The 11,949-nt window shown below is 48.6% G+C and overlaps 1 protein-coding gene across 2 annotated transcripts; it reads left to right on the forward strand.

Moving 5' to 3' along the window:
• The first annotated feature begins 469 nt into the window (after nt 1–469).
• On the forward strand, nt 470–10,186 carry LOC147729283 (V(D)J recombination-activating protein 1-like). 2 transcript variants are annotated; one of them, XM_086959595.1, is made up of 2 exons: nt 470–557; nt 5,102–10,186. In XM_086959595.1, exon 2 carries the CDS (start codon nt 5,122–5,124, stop codon nt 8,359–8,361), a length of 3,240 nt encoding a protein of 1,079 aa, XP_086815721.1. In that variant the 5' UTR covers nt 470–557; nt 5,102–5,121; the 3' UTR covers nt 8,362–10,186. The 2 variants fall into 2 exon arrangements, with proteins under 2 accessions (XP_086815721.1, XP_086815722.1); XM_086959596.1 differs by having other exon boundaries at nt 472–565.
• Nucleotides 10,187–11,949: the final 1,763 nt, after the last annotated feature.

An 11,949-nucleotide genomic window follows, 5' to 3' on the forward strand; every position in this document is an offset into this window, starting at 1 on the left:
TGCGCTGTTCAACGGCTTGAGTACCAGGGTGTTCAGCTCCAACATTCATCCTTGCAAAGCCGATAAGATGGGTACCATGCCACGTGCGTATCAGCTGCTACTCTGAAAGACAAGTGACGAGTTGGGGAGCGCGAGAGGGGGAAGGGAGGTGGGGGGCTTGTGGTCTGCGGTTACCCTATGATAACTTGTTGTGTTGGAGTCGCTGTTGCAGAGCGCAGCTTGTTGTGGTCATGGCGGTTGTGCAGGCCCCAGAGGACAGCAGTTAGGGGGCACCCTAAACAACAACAGCAAAGTGGCCTTTGCAGCAGCAGGTGCAGTTCAGAAGGTACGGGGCGGGTGGGTGAGAAGGGGTGATATTGAGGGCTTCTGATTGGCTGCTGGAAATGGGGGCGCTGGCATGAGAGGTTTCCAAGGCCAGGGAAGCTTAGATATAAAGACACCCAGCAGCCCCCTCGTCAACACATCTGATCGAGGAGGGCGACAGAGAGTTATCATCAACACTTGCTGGCCTCTCACTGGGAAGCGCTAAGGTGCAGCCGGGGCAGGTTGGCGAGGAGGTGAGAAGGTGAGTGGATGGCAACTTTCAGCAGCTCTGGGGCAAGAGGCTGTGGGCTCATGATCGAGTGTCTAGGCAACTAAGATGTAATCCCATCTGATATGTACATATCATATACACATCTATATCTGTATGTATGTGCAGAGAAAGTTGCACATGTCTCTTCGCACACACACGCACAGATCTAGTGCTTTAATTGCATAGACGTACATCAATATACATTACTTAAGGAAAATTGGTCCTGTTTCCAAATCATGACCTGCTGCGTGCACATAGATTACAGCTGCTCAACCAACTGAGCTGCGAACCTGACGCGCAAGCACAGAGCGTTACATTACTAATAAGTGTGAATTGTTCATACTGGGGAATTTGTGTGATACTCCTGCAGATATGGATAAACCAAGGTGTTTTGCATGTGCCCAAGATAACACTGGGTGACACACCAAGAGCGGGGGTTGATTTTTAGCTCGCACTTTTGAAATCCTCCCCTTATTTAGTTAACTGAATCAGCAAATGAAGATTATTACTCTCAAAATGCAGGCCAGATTTTTGAAACACTTTGCGCCTGTGCAAATGTACCTCAAGTGCACAACATTTTGATTTGGTATGTACTTTCCTTAGTCGCCAGATAAGAGGCTGAAACATGTCGACAGTGATTAGGGCGTAAGGACATTATATGCTGCTAACACCCGTCTCATTGGTCTATACTGGGAACTCTCTTGATTAAAGGGATACCTGGTGTCCGCTAGGTATTTTTAAGACCCCACTAGGATAATATCATAAGTGCTCATGGAATATGGCTGAGCTCTGGGTGAGATCCCAGAACGACCCTTGCCACTACTACAGTGGGTGAGGGTCTTCAACAACAAGGTAAGTTGTCTAGGGGTTTCCTGCCCTTCAGGTCCATAGGTTGTACAGTGACTTCATATAAGCCCTCTGCAGCCCCTGCCGTGAATGGGGGGCAGGGGGGTTCTGAAGTCCAGTAGGCCCCCTCAGTAAAAGTGGTAGGTGGTGGGCCGGGGAGTGGTGACCAGTTCATGTACTTTGCAGGGGTGCCCCCTCAAGGTTTGTTACGCAACAGAGGTTGTATGAACGGCTGACCAAGAGAGCCACTGAAGTTCCACGAAGTTGGTGGTGGCGTGATTGTACCACGTCAAGATGCGAGATTACGAGTGCTTGGAGGCAGTTCTGACAGCGCTTTCTGGGAGGACAGGTCCTCATTCTTCTGTAGAGAGAGCTGGTCTTGGGCTGTCTTGGTTTTCTTCACAGTGTCTTCCTTGAGGATGACTTTGGTGTCCAGAGTGAATCCAAGTTTTTCCGCATTTGGTGAGAGTTGGGCTGGGTCTGGGTCCAGGCTCCTGTCACTGACCCTGGCTTGCACCAGTAGTAATGTGTTGCTCTTGGTGAATAGTAGGCAGTCTGTCCTAGAGGGGTTATGCTCTAAGTAGGTGCTGCCAATCATAGTCTGAGTAGGCGCTGGCAGTGAATGTTTGGAGCGGGCGGTCTCTCAAGTAGACTTGGGCGTCATCAGTATATGTGTTTATTTAAGGAGTTTTATGTAGTGCTTGCGCGTCACCAAACGGACACCTCTGAGTACCGTGAAAGTAAGGAAATATTAAGGGAGAACAAAAGCGGGTAAGAGATGGGAGTGCCAAAGGAAAGGTGACAGGGTGTGATGTCACGGTGAAGGGTGCAAGGGGAGGGATGATACATTTCATCAGGCGCACTGTCATGATTGCTGATGCTGCTGGTGGTGAGACAGTCTCAAGGGGCTCCATATAGTGGTTGAAAATGTTGTAAGATAAGAGGGATCCCTTGTTCGTCCACACGTGATACGAATTCCCTGGGTCCAGGTGGTGCCTGGCCGTGTAAATGCGTGTTATTCAGATGTGCTGTGTGTGTGTGTCTTCTGTGGATGCCCTCAAACCTGACATGTCTCTGACCCTCCTGGATCTAAGTTGGACACTGCAGCACCGATTGTCACCGCTGTTTTCAGGAAGGTCTTCGTCTCTGCTGAGGCAGGCCTCTCGGCTTCACCCAAGCTCTACAAGGTCCATAGGGGCGTGGAGGGACCTCCGGGTGAGACTCAGAGCAGCGGTAGCAGACTCTGCGCGCATTGTGCACCAGGGGCTGGGGCGGCATTAGTGCCCAAGGAGCGTGCCTTACACTCAATGACACCTCCTACTGAACATTTCCTGCCTGCTACTTTTCTGGCCCTTTGACCCAGGCGCGCAGCACCCATTGGGCTCACGGGGCTCCCCTCCCCGTCGTGTGTGTCAGCCCCGGGCGAAGACAACTTCTAGGGCTGGCCAGCATCTAATTGCAGCCGCACCCGGGTACTTAACAGGTCTTTAAAAGACCATTTAGTTGAAAATGAGGCTTTTGTTGTGTGTTCACCCCTTCTTACAGCGACTCTGTCTAAATTCGTTAGAATTAGCCTCCCCCCCCCCCCGAAATATATTTCCAACCGCCCCTCCCCCCCCCAACCGTGATTTTGGTTCTAGTTGCCCGCCTGCTTTGACCCCCAGGAAGGAAGTCCTGCCCCGCCTCCAGCTGCACTCGCCTGGCCCTGACTCCAGGGACTGGGGTTTTGTCTGCCTGGTTCCTGGTCCCTTGCTATCATCAGCTCCCGCAGTGCGCTTCCGCAGGTGTTCATAGAGCATCAATGAGCTGCCTAAGCTTCTTCAGCGCTCTCGGGAACTCGTGGAGCTCACTCGTGGCTTCAGGGCGCTTTACGGTACTGTGTGCATACGGAGGCAGTCTATGCAGAGTTCAAGAAGCACCAGTGCGCCAGGCAGAGTGCACACCATGCAGTGGAGGTTCACGGGGCATTGGTTGGAGTTGTATTTGGTTGTCATGTCTAAATACTTAATTTTTTTGCAGTCTCAAGTTCCCTCTGCCTGAGCATTGTATGACACTGTACTATATATAAAGTGCTAAGTACTCCTACAGGAGGGGCTTCAGTGCTTCTCCACACAAGTACAGGTGTGTGGGCGGACGCGTGTTGATTTTGCTTTGAGCCTATGCGGGAAGTGTTTTCATGTCATGTCTGTTGCCCGTACTGCATTTATCGCGTTCACTTAGGGGTGCGTAGCGCAGCGCTAGGCGGGGTGATGATGGGTGAGGCACTTTCAGAGGTAGATGCACTTCATTTTATAGCTTGCGTTATGCTGGCAGCTCTGATCAGCTCTGCGTTCAGGCTGATTTGCTGATTGGCTGTTGTCCACGGGCCATCCACTCTGAGAGCTGATCCGGAGAAGGGACAGGTGGAGGCAACAGGTGAAGAGAACACGGGAGGAGAAGTTACCCCCTTGACCCATTCCCTCCCTCATCCAGCCCTTAGGTTACACCCTGGTCCTTTCACCCCCGCGTCACGTCTTCTCTCGGATGTCCTGGATCATCTGAGGCGAAGTAATAACAGGTATTACGTACAGCAGAGACTCTACGAGCCATATTACAAGACATACACGCAGGGACCAGCCCAGGGTGTCATGGACAAAGGTTGGGCGCGGCCCGGCTCCCTTTAGACCCAGCCTACCCGTTCTCTCTTATTGTTCTCCCTTTCCCCCTCTTTCTAATTTGTTGTCCCTTTCTCTCGTTTGCCATTTCTCTCTGGATTATCCATATCTATCTTTTTCTTTTTTTAAACCCCTTTCTCTCACACTGCCACCCTCTTTTCCTTCCCAACTTTTGTCTTTCCTTTGTCCATCTCTTTTTTCTCTCGCTCCTTCTCGCTTTATTTCTCCGTCTTTCCTCCCCTTTTCTGCAAAATGTTCCCCTTCTATTACCATCTCATCTCTCTCGCCCACTCTCTCTCACTCCCCTGCTCTTCTTCTGTCTTTCTTCTCAGACTCTCTGTCTTGCCACTCTCACTCGCTTTCTGTATTCTTCTCTCTCTGCTATATCCCCCTCTCTCTTCTCTGTACAGCATCTTTCTATTGTATTTCTCCATTTCTCTCTCTATTCCTCTCTATCTCCCTTGCACCACTATTTTCCCTCTTTCTCTGGAACATTATGTTACCCCGCCCACAATCTCTGTCTGTCCCATCTCTCGCTCTCTCTTTCTCCGCTTCTTTCTCCTTCGCTCACTCCCCCGTCTTTTCTCATAGTTTCTCTAGCTCTCCGTCTGCCTTGTGTTTTCGCTCCCCTCCCTTCTTGTCCTCTTGTAACCCCTCCTTCCACTTTTCAGCGTCTTGTTCCTTCCTCCGCTCCATGCTTCCCGCGGGTGTTCGTCCCTTGTTTGTGTCGTTGGTGAGTACCGCTAGGTGTTAGCTCTGTGGTTAATGCACCTGCAGGCTGCTGCGCTCGTCCTGTGTGTTTCCTGCAGTTAGCAGATCCGAATCGGGGCACGGCTGACTCAGCTTTTTTTCGAGGCTTCAATGAAGTTAAAGCAAACCCTAAGATGGCTGATAAGAGTATCTTGCCTTTGGTGAGGCTGTTCCATTAAACGACAAAGTGCTTTATTACAATTACTGCATACCCGATAGTAAAAGATACGCAGATTCCCTACATTTTTGTACTTAATAAATATGTTGTTTCTTTCAGGAAACGCGTCTCCAGAGAAGATGGCGGCGTCTCCTTCCAGCGTTCCTCGGCAGAGCATACCATCTGAGATCCGGCACCCCTACTCCAAGTTCTCAGAATGGAAGTTCAAGCTCTTCCGGGTCCGCTCCTTTGAGAAGACGCCCTCGGAAACCCTTCCTGATTCTGACCAAAGTGAGGCGGAGGACTCTAGAGCTGAGGAACGGGAGGGAGTCGGGAAGCCTGCCCCCCTGGAACCAGCTGCAATGGAGACCCCTGGAGCTCCAGAACAGTCTGAAGTGCAGGACCCAGGCTCCCTAGGAGAAGTACATGCCATTGGCTCGAATCTGTCCACAACACAGGTGGAAGTCACCCAACCACTCACCAACATCAAAACTGCACTGCAGGAATCCAACATCACCGACCACCGCACACACCTGAGACAGATGGAAGCCCACACCGGCAGACTTCAGAAGCTTTGTCGCATTTGTGGGACATCATTCAAGACTGGCCAAGACAGCCAGAGACATCCAGTGCATGGGCCTGTGGACCAAGAGACGCAGGAGCTTCTGCGCAGGAAAGAGAAGAAGGTCACGTCTTGGCCAGAGCTGATCGCAAAGGTCTTCAAGATTGACGTCAGAGGGGACGTGGACTCTGTCCACCCCACGAGCTTCTGCCACAACTGCAGGGCCATCATCAAACAGAGGTTCAGCAGCACGCCCTGTGAGGTCTATTTCCCCCGGAACGGCGCAGTTCAGTGGCAGCCGCATTCAGCTAACTGCGGGATCTGTCACGCTGCCAAGCAAAGCCTCAAAAGAAAGATGGCGCCGCAATCAAGCCTACAGTTAGCCAAGAGGTTCAAGATGAGTGCCGAAAGGACCAGGAAAATAAAAGCCAAGAAGAGGAAACTAGTTCAAAAAAATAAAATCTTGATACAGAAGATTGTAAACTGCCAGAAGATTCACCTGGGCACAGATCTCCTCGTTGTGGACTATCCGGCTGACTTCATAAAGTCCATTTCATGCGCAGTCTGTGAGCACATCCTGGCGGACCCCGTGCAGACTACATGCAAACACCTCTTCTGCAGAATCTGCCTTCTCAAGTGCCTGAGGCTTATGGGCAGCTATTGCCCCTCCTGCAAATACCCCTGCTTCCCTACAGATCTTGCCACCCCAGTAAAATCCTTCCAGACTGTTTTGAGTACGCTAGTTTTGAGGTGCACGGTGGACAACTGCAGTGAGGAGGTCACCATGGCCAAGTACAATCAGCACATCTGCAGCCACAAAGAGATCAAAGGGAAGGAGGCCTATGCCCACATCAACAAAGGGGGGCGCCCTAGGCAGCACCTGCTCACCCTAACCCGCAGAGCACAGAAGCATCGCCTCAGGGAGCTGAAGATGCTGGTCAAAGACTTTGCTGACAAGGAGGAGGGCGGTGACGTGAAGTCAGTGTGCCTGACACTGTTCCTTCTCGCCCTGAGAGCCAGAAATGAGCACCGTCATGCAGACGAGTTGGAAGCCCTGATGCAGGGCCGTGGAGCCGGCCTTCACCCGTCTGTGTGCTTGGCCATCAGAGTGAACACCTTCCTGAGTTGCAGTCAATACCACAAGATGTATCGGACCGTGAAGGCCATCACTGGGCGCCAGATTTTCCAGCCCCTGCATGCTCTCCGCACAGCAGAGAAAGCCCTCTTGCCAGGCTACCACCCTTTTGAATGGATGCCTCCTCTGAAAAATGTATCTTCCAACACAGAAGTGGGCATAATCAATGGGCTGTCTGGCCTGGTGCAGTCTGTCGATGAATACCCTGTAGACACCATCTCAAAACGGTTTAGGTACGACGTCGCACTAGTCTCCACTCTGAAGGACATGGAGGAGGACATTTTGGAAGGCCTGAAAGCTCATGAGCTGGACGACTACCTCAGTGGTCCATTCACGGTGGTCGTCAAGGAGTCTTGTGATGGGATGGGTGATGTCAGTGAGAAGCACGGCTGTGGACCAGCGGTTCCAGAAAAGGCAGTCCGGTTCTCGTTCACCATCATGACCATTGCCGTCCATCACAACAAAGACAATGTGAGGATTTTTGAAGAAAGCAAGCCAAATTCAGAGCTGTGCTGCAAGCCCCTGTGCCTTATGCTGGCTGATGAATCTGACCATGAGACACTAACCGCCATCTTGAGCCCACTCATAGCAGAAAGAGAGTCCATGAAAGGCAGTGAACTGATGCTTGAGCTTGGTGGCATCCTCAGAACATTCAAATTTGTGTTCAGGGGCACAGGATATGATGAGAAGCTTGTGAGAGAGGTTGAAGGACTAGAGGCATCTGGCTCAGTCTATATCTGTACCCTATGTGACTCGACACGCCTTGAAGCCTCCCAGAACATTGTCCTCCACTCCATCACTCGTAGTCACAAGGAGAACCTTGAGCGGTACGAGATCTGGCGGTCCAACAGACACCATGAGTCGGTCGACGAGCTGCGGGACAGAGTGAAGGGGGTTTCAGCCAAGCCCTTCATTGAGACCCTCCCATCCATTGATGCCTTGCACTGCGACATCGGAAATGCTGCTGAGTTTTACAAGATATTCCAACTCGAAATAGGGGAGGTCTTCAAGAACCCCAATGCCTCAAAAGAGGAGAGGAAGAGGTGGCAGTCGACTCTGGACAAGCACCTGAGGAAGAAGATGAACTTGAAGCCCATAATGAGAATGAACGGCAATTTTGCACGGAAACTGATGTCCCAGGAGACCGTTGAGGCGGTCTGTGAGCTGGTCCACTCTGAGGAACGGCGGGCAGCTCTACGGGAACTCATGGAGCTGTACCTGAAAATGAAGCCAGTCTGGCGATCATCATGCCCGAGCAAGGAGTGCCCAGAACTCCTCTGCCAGTACAGCTACAACTCTCAACGCTTTGCCGAGCTTCTCTCAACCAAGTTCAAGTACCGGTATGAGGGCAAAATCACAAATTATTTCCACAAGACACTAGCCCACGTGCCTGAGATAATTGAACGAGATGGGTCTATCGGTGCCTGGGCGAGTGAAGGCAATGAATCCGGTAACAAGCTCTTCAGACGTTTCAGGAAAATGAATGCCAGGCAGTCTAAGTTTTATGAAATGGAGGATGTCCTGAAGCACCACTGGCTCTACACCTCCAAACACCTCCAGAAGTTCATGAATGCCCACCTCGCCCTTAAGAGCCAGGGGTTCACAATAGACCCAGAAGCCATCTTGGACGATTCACTGGGCGTGGATAATTCAGAGGAGCTCTTAGATTCAATAGAATTCTGATTGTGGGCGCCATCTTAAGTTGGTTTTCTTGCCAATCGACGTACCGACAAGGATCAGCAAGGTGAGCTCCTTGTAACGTAGCCCTGCAAGACGTAAAGAAGCAGGAGTTTGCGATGTGGAGGATTCGCGACGGGCGCTCCAAGGATCTAGTTCAGGAGCGGTGGGATTTTAGCGCAGTTGAGAAAAGGAGGGCAAACATTTTGTGGACAGACGTCCCAGGGTTTGTTTGTTCATTCATGGACTCTGTGATTCCCAAATGAAAAAGGTATATAGGTGGTTAGAAATATTTAAGTGATCCTGAACTGTCACTCATCTTTGCACAGCTGAGTGCCCAAGGGGGTCATGGAAACCTGGACTACGAAGAGTGAGGCTGTGCACGACGCTGTGGCACTTTGACGCAAATTCTTCAATAATTTAGGCCATGATTCGCCATAGACTGCTGCCATGATAGGGTCCACACCAAAAAGAGGACATTCTCGACAGTTCTTGGTGTTTTATTAATATTGAAATAAGTGACCAGCTGTGAGATCCATGTGTTGCCTTTTGCTAAAAAGGGGAGTTACAGACTCTTCTCAGATGGGACTTTGACAGATCAATACAACAGTGCAAAAACTGACCTAGGCTTATAGGGAATCTGGGTTTGGTGTCTCTTGAGAATCTCTACAAAGTCATAAGTTGATTTCAGATGGAGGTTCTTGTCTATTATTTTGGAGAGTAAGATTGCTTTTGCTGAACTACTGTAAAAATACAAAGTGGTGTGTGTCTAGGACCAAGTGATAATGAAAATTGAAAAACATGAAAAGTTGCACATTTGAGGTAGTAATCAAGAAGACAATGTATATTATATCGCACCAATCAGAAATTAGAAATCAGAACTACTCGATTATAGTTTTTCCAATGTTTGATAGATTTTCTACATTTTCCTATGCCTCCATTTTTCTTTTCGTTTCACTGAATAAACACAGAATGCCTGACGAGATGGCATACACGCGAGGTTCTCTTATCTTACCTATTAGTCCAGATTATTGCCAATACTTGCTTTTATCAAGTTGTTGTTTATGCAAAATCATGTAGTGAGCAAAATGGTAGGTGTGTCGCAAACTGTGACATGCAAGTGTAAAGTAATAGAAAATGCAGCCATTTGATGGCATGGGTGCAATGTACACCGAGGTAGTGATCCTTCGATTTATAAGAAGGAATATGCTATATTGTCCTTCTCATGGCTATTTAGCTATCTATGCAGACCATTTGCTAGGCCTCTATCAGGAATGTTCAGATTCAAGGTGCAAACAAAAGATGTGAATATTCAAATTCACCCACAATCCGTTGGTGCATCAGTGCCAAAACTTGTTGTCAGCTAACCCATTCTATATGTCCTGGACTATTAACTTTTCTTTGCCACCTACTATGGGATGTGAGCAACGGGTTGCCTTTATAGGTATCTCTCTATTACACACTCTCTCTCTTTCTGTCACTTCTGGTGGATTCTTAAAAAGCAAGTGCCTTGTATTTGTTTGAACACTCACATTTTCTTGTCCTTTTCAAAGTTTACACAAACCACCACATACATCAAATCCAAATACAAGAGGAATATTGCTTATTGTTTTTCTGTTGTAACATAATTTTGGTGATGACAATCTTCTGTGAGCACTTTTAAAATGTATTATCCACCTCTACCGTTACTTTGTCATCTCTTGTGTGGGCTGCCTGACAAGGTGCACTTACAGCAGCCTCTGCATCTGAAAGTTGTGTTGTTTTGTGTTGAGGCAAGTGGCCTTTTTCAGCATTGTTTAAATGAACTGGATTCAATATTTTACTGAATAAAAACGTGAAAACATTTGCGCTTCCTGAGTTTTCTTTTCAATTTATGACAATGTATTAGCAGCAGAAAGACAACATTTTCGTTCTTTTGTTATCCTTCGGCGAGTAAAATTCTGTCAAATTCCCTAGCCCTTAAGGACACAGTCTTAGAAACCTCTGGCAACACAGTACTGGCCCGTGAGACCATAGGTAGCCAAACTCTGCAGGTGCACAGACAAGGTGTGATGGAGCCACAACTGATACCGAGGCTGGATAAAAAAAGAATTATCAGCAACGGGGCAAAAAAGAGAGGACCCAATAGCACGGCTATTTATTCCCAAAATACTGTGGCTAACAGACCTGACTTTGAACTACCAAAATTCCCCTTATTCCATATGTTTCTCCTCAATGGTCTACTAATGTCTGCTCAGGGGCTATGACAAGTGCGAGTATTAAAACTACAGGAATTAAACAGTGCATATAAATTCTTGTTTGATCCATGTTCCCGGCACTTTATTTGTTCTGAGGACACCACTGCAGCTTGCACCACTCCCTGCCCCTTCCAACACTACCAAATGGCATTACCAGCACAACTTTTAATCAGCACACTTCTCTCTACAAGTCTAACGATTTGGACTATATCAGTGCACCTAAGGCTGTCAGAATGGCCTAAACGTGCTGGTAATATTTCTTTCATAAAACTTTATCTCGTTCAAGAGACCATAAGAGCGTGCTTAGAAAAACAGTACGTTAAAATTCATGTCACTTTAAAATGATACAGTAATTTCCATACTTGTTTACATGGATCGAATTACAGCACCACCATGGTTCTAACAGTAGAAACAAACATACAATGGCACCTCACCTATATACAATACTTCTTGAGCTCATGTAGGTTGAGTAATTACAAAGGCAGAAGCACTGGCTGATGGAACAAAGCTCTAGTATATTTATTTTTGGCGAATATTTGTTAAACACTCTGCTGAAATTCTGACCTCAACAGCAGGCATTCAGCGCCACCGTATGGTAGGCTGTCATAAGTGTTGGGGTTGAGAATTAAGTGCCAGTTCTGAGCACCAGGAAATACTGGCTCAAATGAAGCACTGCTTGTTCCTGCCAATGTCTTCTTAAAACCCAATATGGGGGGCAGAATAGGCAGCACAATTGAAACGAAAGGCCATGTTTTGTAGCAGCAACTATCCACTAGTGATCCCATGCAACTGCTTGCCTTTAACAGGCCAGAGCATGTCTTGGACCAGGTCCATCCTTGAGACCCAGCAGAAAAATCGGTTTTATTCTTATGCCCCTTTTTCCGTGTTCTTCCTCTCAACCTGAGTGACCGGTCCATCTCACTCCCATCGTTCAGTGAGGCAAGCTACAGGGGAGGCCACCCAATGCTACCAATGACCCGGTGGTGAAACACAGGTCCCCGCAGCGCCGGCAGTGCGAGGGGGCCCCCAAGCTGCAGGGGGCCCCCTAGCCCAGTATTCTGGCTAGAGATCGTCTGATTGAGTCCAAATAGGGTCCCTGCATGCACCTTGCAAGGGGCCTTCTCAAGTTGCACTGACCACACTATTCCACAAACCAGATTAGCCTCTGGTCTGTGATGGAAACATCAGAAATGTAAGCGTTTTCGAAAGGGTACTGCCAGACGTTTCAAAATCACGGCAGTGCCACACTAACAGCAGACTGTGAGTTGTACAAATTCCAAATAACACTAAAGCAGGAGGAGAACATTCAATCATGTATTCGGATATAGAAAAAGTTAACACCGTGGCCCAGATTTAC

The sequence above is a fragment of the Lissotriton vulgaris genome, chromosome 2_2, assembly GCF_964263255.1.
Source record: "Lissotriton vulgaris chromosome 2_2, aLisVul1.2, whole genome shotgun sequence".
Classification (NCBI taxonomy): Eukaryota; Metazoa; Chordata; class Amphibia; order Caudata; family Salamandridae; genus Lissotriton; species Lissotriton vulgaris.

Excerpts from the sequence above, each read along its gene's own strand:
- LOC147729283 (XM_086959595.1), top strand. The coding sequence starts at position 5,122 with ATGGCGGCGTCTCCTTCCAGCGTTCCTCGGCAGAGCATACCATCTGAG.